Here is an 18,275-nt window from a genome sequence, read left to right on the forward strand (position 1 = left end):
ATTTATTCCCATTTCATCTGTCTGCCTTCAGACCATGCTGCCCTCAAATTATCCCCCAAACCCGTGCATTTCAGAAAAGGCAGGATTTTGACAAATCATAGGTTTTGGCCTATTCAGATAAACTTTCAGTGTTCCACAGGGAAGGTAGATTTGTCACAAGAGTTGACATACACAGCTACAGAGAATTGTTTGGAAAGACATGAATGGCCTCATTCACCCTACACACACACACACACACACACACACACACACACACACACACACACACACACACACACACACACACACACACTCAATAGAATCTTCCTACGTTATAGAATTGAATTGGAACATGTACTACATGCACATGGTAAATAAACATGGAGTACAGAATGAAAATATGGCTTCAATAAGATAAAGACCCTTTGGTAGTTCTTTCAATTTCTCAAACAAACAAAGCAAATAAACCTCAGCATTGCTCAAATCCTGGGTTGCTCTAGAGCCACATCTTCTGTTCAGTTGGCACTTTTGCATCTGGCCAGGCAGCCAACCACATGGTGATTGCACCTGCTATCCACGGGTCTCAAATGATCCCAAGAAGGCTATGCGATATCATAGGACATGAGAGACATGGAGCTGGAGCTGGGGGTCCCGGGACCTATGTTCAGATGTTTACGTGCTATATGATGATTTTGAGTCTCATTCTGCCTGCCAGTGTGATACTGGTTTTGTGGAATAATTGTGGGAATTTGATGAGTCGAGGGGGTGAATGTAGTTTTTACATTGTGCAAGCATAGTGTTGCTTCGTTTTTGAAATGGAAGTCAGTCCTCATGATCCCAGGTTTGTGGAGAGGCTGGCGCTGAGAGAAGGCTCTGTTACTTCCAGGGTAGCAAGCATTCAGCAGTCGTCTCTCCTGCTCAGAGTAGAGTTCTAGTTCTGAATAAGGCCCTGAAGCCATGCATGATGGCGTTCCTGCCAGACTCTTCGGCATTCTCTCTACATCTGGAGCCAGAAAGCCTTTATGTACAGTTCCTGAAACAAAGGGCCTTCCTGGCTCCTCTGACTGACATCACAGCCCTTCCCTCCTCTCTCCAACATTCCCACCGGCCTCTCTTAATCCCCAGAAGAGGAAGTTGCTCTTCCTCAAGTTTCCCTCGGATCTGTGCAAGCAGAGACTATGGCTGTGCCTATCCGATGTATACGTTTTTTTCAAAGCAGTGTTGGCACATAATAAGGTGTTCAACAAATGTTTGTTGATTGAACAGATGGATATTTGCATCGCGTTTCATGCAGTCTCTGTTACATGAGATTCTTCAGTTTAAGTTATGGAAACCCTACTCATGCTGGCATTTGTGAGCATGGGAACTGAGTGACTCAGTCACCACGGGTTCAGGGTAAATGGCTTCAGACATGGCAGACTCCGGGGACTCCAAATATGTCCTTGGTAATCTATCTCTATTTGCTGATGGCTATTTTGTCCCTGTTGGCTTTCTTTTCCCATCACAAGCCTTGAGGACGAGATAGATTTGTTCTGTTAGAACCATTATCGTCTCAGGGAATGGGAGCTGTAGGGGAAAATGAGCCTAGCTAATGGATGAACAATAATTACACACCTCCTTCCTGCCTTGTGTGTGGGCTCAAGAATGTTATTCTTTATCAGTCATGGGGCTTGAACTCTGGCCTGAGCACTGTCCCTCGGCTCCTCAGCTCAAGGCTAGTGCTCTACCACTTGAGCCACAGCGCCACTTCTGGTTTTCTGGTGGTTTGTTAGAGATAAGAGTTTCACGGAATTCCCTGCCTGGGCTGGCTTTGAACCACAATCCTCAGATCTCAGCCTCCTGAGTAGCTAGGATGACAGGCGTGAGCCACCAGAGCCCACCATTCAAGAATGTTTTGCAACGAGTATATAGGATCGTACTTTCCTATCACTTCCAGGAAGGCGCATATAGAGGAGTAGTTATCTACAAGCTGCCCTCTGCCTCATCCTCTGATTCTCTTTCCTTTGGGCTGTTTACAGGATCCAATGTCTACCTTCTTCCAGTTTGGAGCATCCATCCAGCAGCAGGCCACCGTCATGCTGAAAATCATGCAGGATTATGACTGGCATGTCTTCTCCTTGGTGACCACCATCTTCCCTGGCTACAGGGACTTCATCAGCTTTGTCAAGACCACGGTGGACAACAGCTTTGTGGGTTGGGACATGCAGAACGTCATCACCCTGGATACCTCCTTCGAGGACGCCAAGACACAAGTCCAGCTGAAGAAGATCCACTCTTCTGTCATCTTGCTTTACTGTTCCAAAGACGAAGCTGTCCTCATCCTGAGTGAGGCTCGCTCCCTTGGCCTCACTGGATACGAGTTCTTCTGGATTGTTCCCAGCTTGGTGTCCGGGAACACAGAACTCATTCCCAAAGAGTTTCCATCAGGACTCATTTCTGTCTCCTATGACGACTGGGACTACAGCCTGGAGTCCAGAGTGAGGGATGGGCTTGGCATCCTCACCACGGCTGCGTCTTCCATGTTGGAGAAGTTCTCCTACATCCCCGAGGCCAAGGCCAGCTGCTATGGGCAGACAGAGAAGCCGGAGACCCCGCTCCACACTTTGCACCAGTAAGAAAGGCCTCTTTGCTTGTCTCTCAGAGGGGGATTAGAGTTACGTTGCTATTATGGTTTGATTATGTACTCATTGATAGAAGTAGTAGCATTGTGAGTGTACTTATAGGATTTTTATTGTTTGATTTTTGCCCTCATTCCTATTTTCCTCTCTTCTAATCTCACTTTTTTTAAAAAAAAAAAAAAAAAGGTAAGTAACATATTTGAATTTAGGGCTACTTATTTTCACTCAGTAGTGTATCTTGGAAACCCTCACTTGGGATTCATTTATCTTTCCATCCACCCACCCACCCATCATCCACCTATCTATTCATCTATGTACTCATCTATCCACCAACCATTTGTCTATTTAGCCATCCATCTAGAAATCCATTATTCTACTATTTATCTATCCATCCATCTACCTATCCATCATCCACCTATCAATTCATCTATTTATCTGTCCAGCAAACATTTGTCTATGTATCCATCCATTGATCCATTCTTCTGCCATCTATCTATCCATCTATCCACCCATCCATCATCTATCTATCTATTATTCATCTGTCCACCAAACATTTGTCTATCTGTCCATCTAGTGATCCATTCTTCTATCATCTGTCTATCCACCCACCCACCATCTACCTGTCTATTCGTCTGCGTATCTATCCATCAATCATTTATTTGTCTGTTCATCCATCTTTCCATCACCTATCTACCCATCTATCACCTGTCCATCCATCTATCCATCATCTAGTTATATAACAAATGTAGAGTCTTTTCAAATATATGTTATATTCTTTGATAATGGTTTACTTTGCATAAGAATAGAAATCTATTTTTTTCAGACTTTGTCCCATTAGATGCCAAATGGCAGTGATAATCATCAGATGTATCTGTTTATGCACATGTACAATGTAGTTTTTCTAAGGTTGATTCCAGGGAGTAAGATTTAATGATTATAAGGCATGAGCATTCTTAATTGAGGTATCCATTGCCCCACTGTGCTACAAAATACAACAGTTTATGAAACTATCAGGCCTTTCACGACCTCAGCAATGTGGCATGCTTTGGGAAAATGGCCCAGGTACACAGTTCTGGTCTCTGACTTTGTATCTGAATTTCTTCTTTTAAATTCTAAATACTTTTGAAGGTTTTAAGAACTCTTGGCAAATGCCACTCTTACAATCATGCTTTATTCTATCATGTGAATGTATCATCATTCACATAACTGCCCCCATTATAGTGGACATGTACCTTAAACTGTTTCTGGAAAATGTCCTTGTTCCCTGAGCTCATCATGGCTCACCTCCTCAGATTTCGAATGATAACCCAGGCCCTCATTTTGCATGGTTTTGCTAGATATTTGCTGGCTTACTGCATACTTCATTACTTAGATTTTAACAGTGTGGCTCTGTGATTAAGGACCGGGCTTGGAGTCGGGCTTGTACAAGTCAAATTCTATCTTGTCCATTTTCTCTAGGACTCAGAAAATCACTTCACTGTTCTGGGCCCAAGGCATTAATGAGAAGTGTCATTAACAGCTCCTAAGTTCTAGGTGTTCATCCTCAGACTTTAACAGGCACTATAGTCTCTAGGAGGCTTATTAAGACAGATTGCTGGGGCACACTCAGAGTTTGTAGTATAGTAATAGGTCTTGAGTGAACTCCAAGAATGTTCAATTCCAGCAAGTTCCTTGGTAACATGGATGTTGCTGACCTAGGAAGGGTGCTTTGAGAGCCAACAATGTAGGGATTGCCATGAATGGTAGCTGAAGAACTGCACAAAATGTGCCTCTTAGCACAGTGCCCACCATCTGCTGATTATCTGATGACTTTTGAGTGATTAGTGAAATCTTTCATCACCAGAAATTAGCCAACAGACTATTGATTGGTTGCCTGTAGAACACTAAGTCACTCGAAACATCTCTGGATGGTTCTAGAAGTTTGAATGTGCTACATTTCAGACGTTACCTCTGAACTTTTGGGGTGTGTGTGTGTGTGTGTGTGTGTGTGTGTGTGTGTGTGTGTGTGTGTGTGTGTCTATCTGTCTGTCTGTCTGTGTTATGTGTGTGGGGAAAATAGATTATGCTTCTTTATAATTAACATGTACCTGATAAATTAACTCTTGAACGAAGAAGTCATAGTCCTTTGACATTTTCCCATCTCCCATCGTTTTCCCCTTCCTCTTTAAAGATTCCTGTTTCTACACTGCCATTTCAAGAATCCTAAATAATTTCCCACATATCAGGAAGAAGCTCTGAGAATTCAGTATGTGACACGGGAACCTCTTAAAAAGGCAGGCTTGCTGCCAGCCCAAAGACAAGGGCTGGGCTGATGAACTCGTACACCCTTAATAAGCTGTGCCCTGCAGCTAGAAGAGTCAGAAGCATGGAACTTTGACGGGAACATAACTCAATTGTAGGGCAATCGAAATGCAATATATACGGGGAAAGGAATTTGAGAGGGGTGATTGGCAAGACATTCAGATGCCTTTCCAGGGACCATCTTGGATTCTGTTCTGTAAGAAAAGAATCCCACAGCTGGGAAATGCTGTTGGGCTATTTGCAGGAGTTATACCTTTGAATGCAGCAGTTCTGAAAATGGCATTTCAGCCCCAGAGAAACAGTGCATCTGCAGTGGCGAGTTAGAATGAAGGGCTTGGCATTGAATGAAACATCTCTCGATCCACAGAGGGCTGGTGGCGCTCACTCTGGGGATGGGGTGGGAAGGTGGCTCATGGTGGCTAGGGCTAGCTGTCCTCACTACGTTCCTCCGTAGAATATTCCTCACACCCACCCAGGAAACAGTGGAACTCTGGCAGGGAGTGGAAAAAAAACCATAGCACACCATTAGAAAGACTTCAGTGGACTGTATCCTCCTACTGCCAGTCTGTCTTTTGGACTACCCCATGAGACTCTGTGGGCCCCTGGAATGCATAGTTGAATTAACATGAAACTTAGGTCCTCAAAGACCAATACAGGCTGATGAAGAAGAGGGAAATTTGTCAGAAGACAAATTCAGGTTACAACCTTTTTTTTTTGTCAATATAGTATTGAAAAAGATAGGAGTAAGGAACCTGATAAAATGCCCAATCTGATACTCACCCCTGAGAATAAATGTTGACATGTCCATTGGGTTTAATGTTTTACAAGAAACAAAACATGAGTGGCAGTGTGGGAATCTTGAGTTCACCTACTAAAATTTCCTTCTGTCTCAATCAGACCACGGTCATCTCAATTGCATTTCTCATTCTATTATAGATGTCGCTTTTTTTTTTTTTTAAATCTAATCACCCCCTTTGATGGACATGTAGGTTGTTGCTAGGAAAGCATCTTCAGTTTGGAGCATCTAAAAGCAAAGAAAAGACACCTGCATACTGAATTGGCACGCTGTTCAGTGGCACCCCAGCACTCTTGAGATGGGAGTTTCTCATTTCACACTTAGAAAGAAATTACATTGTGGCCAGATAATAAGTTCTACTTCACAAAATAGCTGGTAAACAAGTAGCTCTTGTTCCTTCACTTTGGTAGTAAGGAGGATGCAAACAGCTTCGAACAAATGCACACCCAGTAGTCTCCTGATGAGTTGAAGGGACCTGAGGCCCAGCTTTGACAACTTGGGGCTAACCAGACGTGCCCAGGGGCCCTCTAGGACTTGGCTTATAATCATATACACCGAGTTCCTGCAGTTAGAATATTGTAGCAATGACTTCTCACTCATGGCTCTGGGTGAAGTGCAGGAGTCTCCAGTGAGAGATGGTCAGTCCATATTTGTACCTTGGATCTGTTTCTGCCTCTGGCAGTTTAATGGGGAGGGAGGGAGGAAGTAGGGGAAAGGGAGAGATTTTCTTTATGTTTAATATTCCTGGTTTTCCAGAAGACACTTTGAAAAGAGCAGTCAGCATTTTTCCAGAGTTCAAAAATAGCTCAGCCTTGTTACATAACCTCCTCTTTGCTACTGTGAAGTTATTAAACATCTGTTCTCCTGCCAAACCCAGAGCACATCACGGGCAACTCCCAGAACGGTGGAGGTAAATGACAGTGCGTCTGGCTGGTGTGGATGCTAGTATGTCTGTCAGTTTAGTACTGAGGATCTGTCCCATCCACTGGGGTGGGGGGTGGGGGGTCGGGGAAGGAACTCTGGGAGGCAGCCTGGCTTCATAAGAGTATAGCTTCCAGGACTAGGCTGCCTGAGTTGAAGTCTCTCATTTGCATATTTCCAGAGCTGAACTTTGGGCCAATCTCTCAGCTCTCCCAAGTTAACTCTGTCAGGTGTCACGTGGGGAGAAGAAAAGCATCGGGCTCTCAGGCCAGTGCCTGGCACGTGGAGAGGCAGCTTTTTATGTGTGTTACGTTGGTAAGCTGAGCACCCTAAGTCAGAAAATACAAAATATAAAAGTGCTGCAAGGTCTAAAGCTTTTTTGAGTGCTGGCATAGCGCTACAGGTGGAATCTTGCACTCTGGACCTGCTGCGACAGGTCTCAATCAAAACACAGGTGCACCAAAAATGTTCTGTGAAATCATCCTCAGGCAATGAGTGTCAGGTATGTTTGAGATGTAGGTGACTTTGGTGTTTGTCCCATTCTTGAAATATCTCATCAAATCTGTGCAAATCTTCCCAAGGTAATAATAATAATAATAATAGGTTTTTTAAAAGAAACAAACCAACTCAGATCTTGATCTTGACTATGTCTCCTCCCAAGCATTTTGTGTAGGAAATACTCAACCTGTCTTGATGAATCTCTGAATCTTGTAGATATATAATTGTGAGAGAAGCAAGGCAGCCATAGGCCATGCCAGTGTCATTCGCTCATGTTTCAAAACATCTAGGGCCTTCAGCATGGAAACACTAGGTCTCCACTAAGCCTCTTCCTTCAAGAGAAGGCAAGGGACAGTGGGACATCCCTGGGCAGAGCCCAGATGACCAGGGATGGGGAGTCATAGATGAACCGATAGGGTGAGCACTGCACCTTGTGGGAAGGAGGGATCTGGAGGATTCAGCGCTCCATGGAGAGTTACCAGGTTTCTTCTCAATAGTTTCTTTTTTTAAATTCTTTCCCTTGATGCATCAGAGCCTGTGCTGGTTCCTATCACATTTCACCGCTATGGTCTTTCTCAGAGACAGAACATTCAGTATGGGCTGTGAGTTGGGTGCACATGTGCGTGCGTGTCCAAGTATTTGCATTCCCATTTCCACCTTGGAGGAAACAGCTTTTATAGGTGTTTTTCAGACCTAAACCTTCTTGCCAAAGGATTACTTTGGGAGGAATGTGACAGGTGGGAAGGGGCTAGGAGAGAAAGTGGTAGGACAGGCTTGTCTGTGAATTTCCCATATACTGACCAAGTATAATTACTAACCACCCTGAACCATGCTGGTATTTTTTTCCTTGTGTACGTGTATGTTGAAAAGTAAAGGGAGAAATAGAAAGGAGAGAGAGAATAAAAATAATTTTGATGAATTAAATTAAGTGAAAGTATACACGTGCAATACTTATTATAGTCCCTAGTATGTAGCAGGCCCTGCAAACTAACTGCCGAGTCATTAATTGCTATCATTATCCTCATCAGTTTAATTTATACTAGTTATACCACAGGCTGTGCATGAAGTAAGGGAGAGAGAGAAAAAGAAGCATGCCTGTTTGCTTATTTTTAATAGCTGAACCACAGCTTATGTCCTGTGGCTACCATTTTACTTCCGGGAGTAGAGCTTGGAGAATTTACTGTGTTAGAAGTCAAATAAAAGTGCTCAGGTGTATCTAGAGCTTGAACAAGGGCTACAGATGCCCTGCATACTCCCAGGAGCATCCTGCATTAGCACTGACGGGAGGTGATTTCTCTTTAACTGATGCTACCTGGCTTGACCACTTAACGTGTTTTTGCATTAACTTCTTGATTGATGAAGTTGGGCTTTCTGCTTGAGGAGGCGACAAAACTGTAAATTATCCTGACAGGAAAAGAAAAGGACAGAAGATCTATAAATGAGCAAGGGTTTAATTCACATCCAAGTTACAGTGATACTTAAAAAAAAAAATCTTTGTTTCTGAAATAACCACAGAAAAGGTTTCTGGTTTAATGACCCACTGAGAGACTATTCTAAATCTGGTTGGCATATTGTTATTTGATAATCTGAATGATCACTGTTGGTTTCTTTTTTTTTTTAATGCCAATGAAAGAGCCTGCTCAGTTAATTCTGTACGCTTGGCCGCAGTGAAGCCTCCCTGGGTGCAGGTGATAACTTTCTGCAAATATTTTATCTGCGGGCTCATCATGTGTTCTGCAAATATTCCCGCCAGCCATCCCAGGCAGTCGAGGGGGCATGTTTCCCTAGGGGCTGGTATGGAGTCTGATGGAGACTCGGAATCAAGAGATTGGTTGGGTAAAGGACTGATCCCCAAAGTAAATCAGCAAGAGGATCAGTGAGAGGATCCAGGAGCAGATGCCAAAGAAGAGAGCAGAACACCTGCCTCCAGGTTCCGTGACTTTGTAGAAATGTCGACTTAAATGAGGCTCTGTTCACATCTTCTTATGATCTTGGTTATCCTGAACAAATGGCTTAACTTCGCTGAGCTGCCATTATCCTTGATTGTAAAACAGAAAATTCCAATGGTATATTCTGGCAACAACTAAATACACATAAAACACTTAGCCAAGCATCAGGAATACCCTCAGCATGCTACAGGTGTGAATGCGTTTCCTTTCCTGGACCAAATATACAGCTCGATCTGGTCTTCTCTTGTGTTCTGATGGGCTCCAAAGAGGTGGGTTGATTCCCTTTGGGTACCCAGCCTGAGAGCTTGTCAGCAGCCGCTCTCCAGCATCATTTCTGTGTGTACCATCTTTCCTGGAACACAGCCTTCCCCCTTTTTTTTGGCTAGAAGTCAAGATCACCGTATGCCAACCCTGCAATGCAAGTCAATCATTTCCAATTGGCAGACGGTGAATAGCTTGACAAATGGTAGAAACTCGGTGCTGGCAAGTTGAAAAGACCAGAAGTTGGCCATGACTTTTACCTTGAGGGAAAGGTGGTTTGGGTTGTTTTTTTTGGGGGGGGGGTGTCACACATAAAACACAAATATTGTTCAAATTTGCTTGAAGCCAGATATGTCTTTGGATTTTGGAACCAGCATGCCTGGCAAAACAGGCATATTGATCTGTTTCCTCCAGGGTAGCATAGTGAAGTTTTCCTTCTGAAACCTGGTAAGTTGGTAATGTATACTAATTATTTGCTGCAACTCATTTCTGTGGCAAGAGGAAGCACATGAGAGCTCCATCTTGTTACTCGGGTGCTGTTGGTCAGAGGGCATCCTGGTGGATAAGGGGGCTTGATTCGGAAGCACAGATATGAGGAAGAGAGAAAGATGGTGGCTTGGATTAGAGCAGTGGCTGAGAGTTCAGAGAGAACCTCTGGGCTCAATGTATATTTTGGATGCCAGAAGAATAAGACTGGATGGATGGATGTGGATTAAGATAAAAAGATAGAGAAATCAGTAGGTATTTTTTTTTATTAGACAGACAAGTGGATGGTGATACCTTTTTCTAAACGGAAGAAACTAGGGAAGAAACTTTTGGGGTCCAGGGTGTTCAGTGACAGCGTCTCACATCAGTCACGTTACATCGTTCATTGTGTTGAGATAGCCAAGTGAAAATCTGATACCAAAAATAAGACACAGATGGTGGGAGAATTTTGATAGTGAGATCGCCTGGAGGAGAAAGAAGAACCTGAGGAGAATCTGGATTCAAACCACAAGGAAGTTCAACATCACTTAGTAAATAATGTCCTCCAGTAAGGAGAATACCGGAGGGAAAGTGCAGGGCTGCGAACCCACGGCCCTCCTGTCTCAGTGTTGATGTGGAGGAGCCTGATGGGTGCCCAGATAGTATCTGTTTCATGCTCGGCATTATAAATAGGTACCACAAAGCTTTCAAAGAGGCAGAGCCATGGCCATTGCTAATCCATCTAGATGTAGCGCAACCTAGTAGAGTAGATAATCATACCGGCGGTGTTAACCGACACATGGAGAGAGTAAAGCTCCTCCTCGAGTGGAGTTGCCTGTGGTGTGAATCTGTTGCATCACGGGAAATCAAAACCCACGTTGGGCTTGAGACATGGCACAGATAGTGAAGCCATGCTTCGGTGTTGTGGAGTCGAGGAGGTGATAGTTCAGGTCTGTTTCCTCCTGGACACGATTTGGGAGACATCAGATGTCCCCAAATAGCCTTTCTATAGAAAAGAGGAGCGTGTGGGAGGGGATGAAGGGAGGATGGTCAGGGGAGCACCTCTGCCAGTTGCCCTTGGTTGGTTTTCTGGGTCTAGTACTTGTCTGTGCGCCTTCTCACGTGCAGAACGGGAGTCTCCGGTCACCCTGTCACCCTCTTGTCATTTCCCACTGGAGAAGCCAGTGGAGCCTCTTCACCTGCTCCCTGCTTCTCTGCTCGCTCCCTCTCTTGTGCGCATGCTGCCTGCTTGCAGGTGTGGCTGAGCCCCCATCCCAGCTCCTGGTGACTCAGAGCCTGGCGTGCGTCCCAGGGATGAAGGAGTCGGTCCAGCTTGGTGGTGCGAGCTGTGTTCTGCGTGGGCACAGGAGGCTAGCCACGTTGCTACACAGGGCCCCAAAGTGTGGTGAATGAACTGGCAGATCTGCCGATGTCTGGTGTATTGTTGTCTAAATCGCTAGAGCCAGTTTCTCCGAGGATTAGCTTTATTTGGTCAAGGCCTGGCTAGGCAGTGAGGATATAAACACACATTGCTCCATTTCACATGATGAGAGAACCCTTCTCCGGAGACTTGTGCTCATTTCCCTTTCATTTCCATCACTATTAGTGAAAGGAACTTTTGAAAATTTAATTAACGCAGCATTACATGTATGGGGAGATGGAGAAACTTCACTTAATATGTTATAGTATGTAAGAAGATGTACCTTAAATTATGATGGAATAGAAATGTGAATGTACTCTTAGGGTAAGAGCTGCCATCTGTTGACTGTTTCAAATAGGACAATGAGTCCAAATCCATTAACCCTTAGATAAGACTTAGAATATTTTTCCTTCAGGTAACATTCACCTTAGATCAGGGCTTAGATCAGGAAATGTGGCTTAGTGGTAGAGTGCTTGCCTAACATGTATGAAGCTCTGGGTTCAACTCCTCAGTACCATACAAACAAAAAAAGCCAGAAGTGGTGCTGTGGCTCAAGTGGTAGAGTGCTAGCCGTGAGCGAAAGAAGCTCAGGGACAGTGCCCAGGCCCTGAATTCAAGCCCCCTGGCCAAAAACAAAATTAAAAAAAAAAAACAACTCACCTTAGTTCAAAGTCCAGAGGTAGTAAGGACTTCAGCTTCAACATGATCAAGGTTCTGATGCTTTTTCCTTATAACCTACTAATCCTCTGGGGGAATGTGATCTTTGTTCTCTTAACTGCTTCCTCTTTGTCTCAAGTTTTCCACCAACAGTATTTGGGATGCCTCCTTTGCTCATGGACAAATTAGGTAGTCTGCCCATTAGGCCAGTGATAATTATTTGGAAATTGCCACATTACAGACAGGCTTCATTTTGGACTTCTGACCCACTTGCTGAGAAAGCAAGTATGTGAAGATTAAGCCAAATTAGAATCACTCCTGGAGCGAGGAATGGTCTAAACTTCCCTGTGGACCTGAAGATTTTCTCAAGGGGCATAAAGCAAAATTGACCATCACCATGATTGAATGGCAAGGAAAAAAAAGTTTTAAATGCACAATTATAGTTAGAGATGTGATACCTGCATCTCAATAATTAATATCATAAGTAGATAGAAAATTAATGAGGATAGAAAGATCCCCTTCATAAGGAAGTGATTGCATAAACACTTGACCTGACAGAGCATATATTTTCTTCAAACACACAGGGAACACTTACAAGAATAAATCGTATTCTAGGCCCTAAAATTAGTCTGAATATCTTGAGTAGGATTCATCAACACAAAGAATTTCAATGTCAACACTGGATTCAATTAGAATTCAGTACCAGAAAAATATCTAGAAGTTCCCAAGTATTTGTATACCAGCACGCTTCTAAATAATGTATAGGTAACATAGGAAATATAAAAGAACCTCTATAAGAAGTATCCTTGTGCAGAAACCGAAGCCTCTCTCAGAAAGTATTCCTTGCCCAGATGTGGGGTGTAGCTTCGGTGTAGCAATCATGGGTCTTTAGGAACTGGTGTTCAAACAGAGATTTGTAGGTGTGAGGGCACAGAGATTGTGTTTCCTGACAGAAATAATAGGAAATTGGGTCCAGATGGGTGTGGGTGTATTTCTCAGGCAAGCCACATCCTTGCCCTCCTTTGAGGTTTTATGTGCTGGAGGAAATAGTATGCACACTGAGATTTAGGGAACTTGTTCCTGTGGGTGGCTGCAAGTAATCTTTGTGAAGATTAACTTTACTGTGTCTCGGCTTTCTCATCTGTGCATGGACCACATTGGATCCAAGCGTCCAGAATTGAATTGCAAGATGTAGGAGTAGGCAGGGATGCTGGAGGTCACTTAGATCTATTCCTTTCTCTCCTTTGCACATGGGAAGGATTGGATGCTTGTGGGATATGATCAGTCTTCAGGTTGTACATGGTAACCCTAAACATGTTTTTCTCACTTAAGAAAAACGCAGAGCCCAAATGACAAATAATAGTGGCTATCTTCTAATTTGTTTTTTAAAAAAATAGATAATTTGTAGCATTTGGCTCAAATTAATAAAACACATCATTAGTTGCAACAAATTATTTTCAACTTGTGGGACAGAGTCTAAATTGTAAAGCACATCTCTATACTGTGGTGAAGAGGGAATAAAGGCTCCAAAGAGATATGGTTAATTTTTTTAACTGTCTAGTTAATGGCAAAGAAATGACCAGAAAGAACCCAATTTTTCTTTCTCCTACAGCTAAATTTTTCCCACTATAGCAGACCTCTTTCCTTCTGGCTTCTTTTTGGCTAATAACAATAACAACAATAATTACATATAATTATACAATATGTCATTATAGATCATTATTATTATGACCAATGATTAATTATTAATAATTAGCACATTATCATTCAATTTAAATTATTTAATGCTCATAAGTATTGATTGTTAATAAATATTAATGATATTGATATTAATGTATTATAATCCAATAACGGTTTTGATCGTAGTGATGATGGTAATGATGATGATAATAGTGATGAACTCTGAGACTTCTTTGTCCACCAGTACATTACACAATACAGACAGTTGATGAATTTGGATTGAATGAGAAAATAATGATAATTGCTAGAGCAGCTGTTGTTTTGATGTGGTTGCTACGTTAAGGATTTTCCCCATCTTCTTTTATTTTCACAACTCAGATATGTAACAGGTCATATTTGTAGGCTCATTTTTATATCAGAAAAAAATTCTCAAAGAGAAAAATGGCTCCCAGGGTCATTTCATGGCAGGATCAAGCTGATCTGTCAGAAATTAGCAGGGGGCCATCTGAATCTCTGTATCCCCGGGGAAGGAGGAAGCTTCGGAGACATCTCATGGGCCCTAGGACGTCTCCCAGTGCTGCAAACGTGTTCTTTGCTTCTGTTGATCACAAGAACAAGGTGAAATGGGATTAATTTTATAAACTACACACCTTTCTAAATATAATATATGTAGGACTTCCAGAGTGCTGGTAAATAAGATCCATTTAGTAGATGAGATGGAATGGTGGGGGGAATGCCAGTATTCCCACCATCAATACTGATTATGATTACTGTCATTATGATGAGAATCTTATGTTTGCCATTACCAAGAATAAAATCATCAGAGGAAGAAAGGAGAGGAGATGGTTTCTCCTAAGAGAATTTTTTATGAGACCGTCAAAAACTCAATTGCAGAGTGATCAACTCCCTTTCAATTTCTGTTAGAATGAGTCTCTTGAGGCTTTGTGAATTCCAAAGAGGGCCAATAAATATTAACTCTACAAAGAACTGAGCAAAAGCATCAGTAAGCGAGTCTCAGTAAGTCTGACTAGGCAGAGAGAAGGAAATAGAAGGGAAGGGCAAGCCAAGATTTCACTTTGACGCTGGGCGCAAGCCAGTATATAATGGGGTTGTCTGCCTTGATTTTTAAAGTGATCTGTTTACATACAGTGTATGCGGGACATCCAGAGTACTGGCAAATAAGTTTCATTTAGAAGAGGAGATGGCGGCCAGCGGAGTCGTCACGCTTCCAAATCACTTACTTGAGTTTATATTTCATCTCAAGTTTAATAAATCTTCTGCTTTCAAAACAGAGCATTTCTGACATAGATTCAAACCTTCGAATACAGAATTGGGAGTTTTCCATCAGTGACTAGGTAAAAGTAAAACCTAGTAAAACCTATCCCATGACATCTATTGAGTATGTTCATCTATTGAACACATGAACTCGTTCATTCATTTACCATCCATCCGTCCATGTATCCATGCATCCATCCCGCTACCTTCATTCGCATGTCTTTTCATGTACTCAATGCTCACTCACTGCGCACTTAGCCTGGGCAAGATCTCACACAGTTGATACACACCCAGACAGATGTCCCTGCTCACAACTCCTATTCTAGTGCTTGACAGTAACCACTGATGGCGGTACGAATGGAGAGTCAAGGAGCACTGGTTTAGACTAAGTATTTGCAGATGTCTGAATGACATGAATCAGAAAATCACGTGGCAATCTGGGGAAAGAGGATGCTTGGTGGTGGAGCAGCAGGTGCAAAGGCCAGGAACTGGGAGACTGTTTAGAGGGTCAGAAGAACCATGTGACTGCCAACTGGAAGAAATGAACAGAGTGAGTGGAGCATGCATCTGGAGAGGGAGGCCAAGTTCTGTAGGACCTCAGGAACATGGTGAGGGTTTGGAACTGTGTTTCAGCAGTTCAGGAGGCCACTGGAGAGTCTCAGTAGGGGAACATGAACTCCAGGGTTCACACAGGTTGTGTTTGGAAGCTCATTTGCTTTTTCTCCTCCCTGTGATACTTCCTCTCCTATGAGAAATGAGCCTTTCAAAGGGGAGTGGTACATCACACGCTTACTCCCTCCCCTCACACTGCCCTTCCTCCTCAGGAGGCCTGGCTGGGCGGGCTTAGCCTGGTCACAGCCAATCAGAAAGAAAAATTCCATCTCTCTCACTTGTTGGATTGGTTCAGTTCAGAACTATTAGACATATGGCGAATGCATTACTTACACTTTGGCTACCATTTTTCTAAGTGAGGAGAAGCCAGATTGAGGATAAGGGGTACTCAGATGGAGTAGAATGAAGAGAACTATAGTGTGGAAAGCTAGCCAGAGCCAGGATCAAAACACTCTGAACTCAACCCTCTTCAAATGTTATTCTTACTTAAACCCTTAGTGTTTAAGTTGATTTGTTGCTCTTGTAGTCCAAAGAACTCTGATGAATACAAATGGCTGGCCTCTAATTGGTGGCATTATGCTAATTAGATGGGGGCATTATGCTTTCTTTTTGGTGGCACTGGGGTTGGGACTCAGGGCTTTGAGGCAACCTACCTTTGATCTGTACCTCTAGCCTTTTTATTTGCTGGCTGGTTTTGAGATAGGATCTTGCCTGGCATGTACCTGGACCACGATATCCACCCATTTTATGCTTCCCACCTCCGCTGGGATGATAGGAACATGCATTTGAACCCAGCTGCTTTCTATGGAAACAAGGGTCTCATAGACCTTGCTGTCTGGGCTAACCTTGAACTTCAGTCTTTTTGATCTCAGCCTCCCACATTGTTAGGATGACAGGTGTGAGCCAGTGGCACCTGGTGAGGCATTATACTTTTCAAGTTACAGGACGATGTTGAACAAAGTAGAATTTGAGCAACAAAGGGTAGAATAGACAAGAATTTGAAAAAGATTATTTTATACAAGATACTTCTTTTATATTTAATTCCTGACAGCCGTCTCCTTGGCAGACATAATTCCTGCTCAGCATATATTTGTACTTTTGTAAGATTCAAGCCTATATCTTCATAGACTTCGCTATCAAATTCCGACTTTATTTGCCACTGTTAGCTGTGGGACCTTGAATGAATGGCTAAATATATGTGGACCTTATTTTTGTCTTCAGTAAAATGGAAATAATGTTGTCCCCACTCATAGTGGAGGAGTTTGTGAGAATTAAATAATGCACATAAAACATTTAGCTCACTGCCTGAGACATTGCAAGTGATCTATGAATGTTAATTCTTATGTAATAGTATAATCCTCAGAATAACCAAGGAAAGTGGGGCAAAAAATGCTGCCTAGATAGCAGAATTGCTCTGCAAAGCTTAATTAAGTATATTTCATTATTCTACATCCCTAGGGACTCTGAAGGCAAGCTTAGGTTTTAAAAAAAAATTAGAAAGACAGTCTCATTAGTTAAGAGAGTAAGGTAGGGCCAATCTGGAAGGCAAGAACTGAGTGAAAGCACTGAAATTGTGCAGCAGAATGCATGGAAATTGACTTGTGTTATTACCAGTAAATACTTGCCAAGACTGAGCCACATAATCGTCCTTTCAATAAATGTTTTGTTTTGTACATGAGAAGAACTTGTGTAAGTATGAGATATTACCATACTATATTCCAGCCAAGATAAAGCCATTGTAAGGTCATCTTTGTTCCAAACAAATTATGAAAAGCATGAAAAATCCTGATTCCAGAATTGGTGCACTAGACTAATAACATGGTCCATGCCTGGTGCTCCACTAGCTATGAGCTAACTGATCCTCCTTTTACCTATGAGAAGGATACGTCGTAGAGGAGAGTTCTAGAGCGATTCTGTAATAGAGGAATAACATGGCCCATGTCTAGCTATGAGCTGTGATCCTCCTTTGACACATGGGAAGGTTCCAGTGGAGGCAGGGGTAGCAGCCACATGTTCAGTGGAGAACAGTTGCAGGTGCACCCATGTACTCATCAGAGGAACATAGGGTTCCACACCCCACAGCAGATAACAGGAGTGGAAGACAAGGTACAACTCCTTCTGTCTCCGTGGAGATGCAATGTAACTGGGAGTCTAGGCAACAATGAGTGATGAATCAAATAAAAAGGATACCTCAAGATGTCTGCCATCAAGGAACCATAGAGGATACGAATTGGGAAAACATCTAGGAAAGGGGAGGTGCAGAGGAATAAGAAACCCGCTTTGTGGAAGTGACATTTCAGATGAGAGCTAAAGATGTACAGCCAGACTCGGAGGGATCCAGAGAAGAAATCATTCCAGGTGAAGGGATCTGAGCATGCAAAGTCCCCGAGGTAGGAAAGAGTTAGATGCTTATAAAGAAATAGAAAAAGGAGTTATTATGGTAGACTGGATGTTAAGTCTATTATACGCAAGCAAGAGTAGCTGAAGAAGGCATGTTGAATGCAGAAAGGTTAAGAGAGAGTGTGCAGTGGGCAAAGGCATGCCGCCTGCTCTCTCTAAGGAAGACACTTGCTGTCACTGGAGATGCTAGATGCAGTCTAAGCCTTCCCAGGCTCTGTGTGTGTGTGTGTGTGTGTGTGTGTGTGTGTGTGTGTGTACGTGCGTGGGTCCTGGAGCTTGAAAACTCAGGTCTGGACACTGCCCTGAGCTTCTTCTGCTCAAGGCTAGTGCTCTGCCACTTGAATCATGGCGCCACTTCCGGCTTTTTCTGAGTAGTTTATTGGAGATGAAAATCAGACAGATTTTTCTCCTTGGGCTGGCTTTGAACCCACATTCTGAGATTT

The 18,275-nt window shown here is 43.0% G+C and overlaps 1 protein-coding gene across 1 annotated transcript in view; it reads left to right on the top strand.

Annotated features, from left to right (window-relative positions):
* Positions 1-18,275, top strand: part of Grin2a (glutamate ionotropic receptor NMDA type subunit 2A) — a 285,992-nt gene that overhangs the window by 141,569 nt on the left and 126,148 nt on the right. The window contains exon 2 of the mRNA XM_042698360.1: positions 1,998-2,590. Coding sequence (XP_042554294.1) covers positions 1,998-2,590 — 593 coding nt within the window. The remainder of the gene's footprint in view (positions 1-1,997; positions 2,591-18,275) is intronic.

The sequence above is a fragment of the Dipodomys spectabilis genome, unplaced genomic scaffold (assembly GCF_019054845.1).
Source record: "Dipodomys spectabilis isolate Male_0828 unplaced genomic scaffold, ASM1905484v1 ptg000231l, whole genome shotgun sequence".
NCBI classification, from domain to species: Eukaryota; Metazoa; Chordata; class Mammalia; order Rodentia; family Heteromyidae; genus Dipodomys; species Dipodomys spectabilis.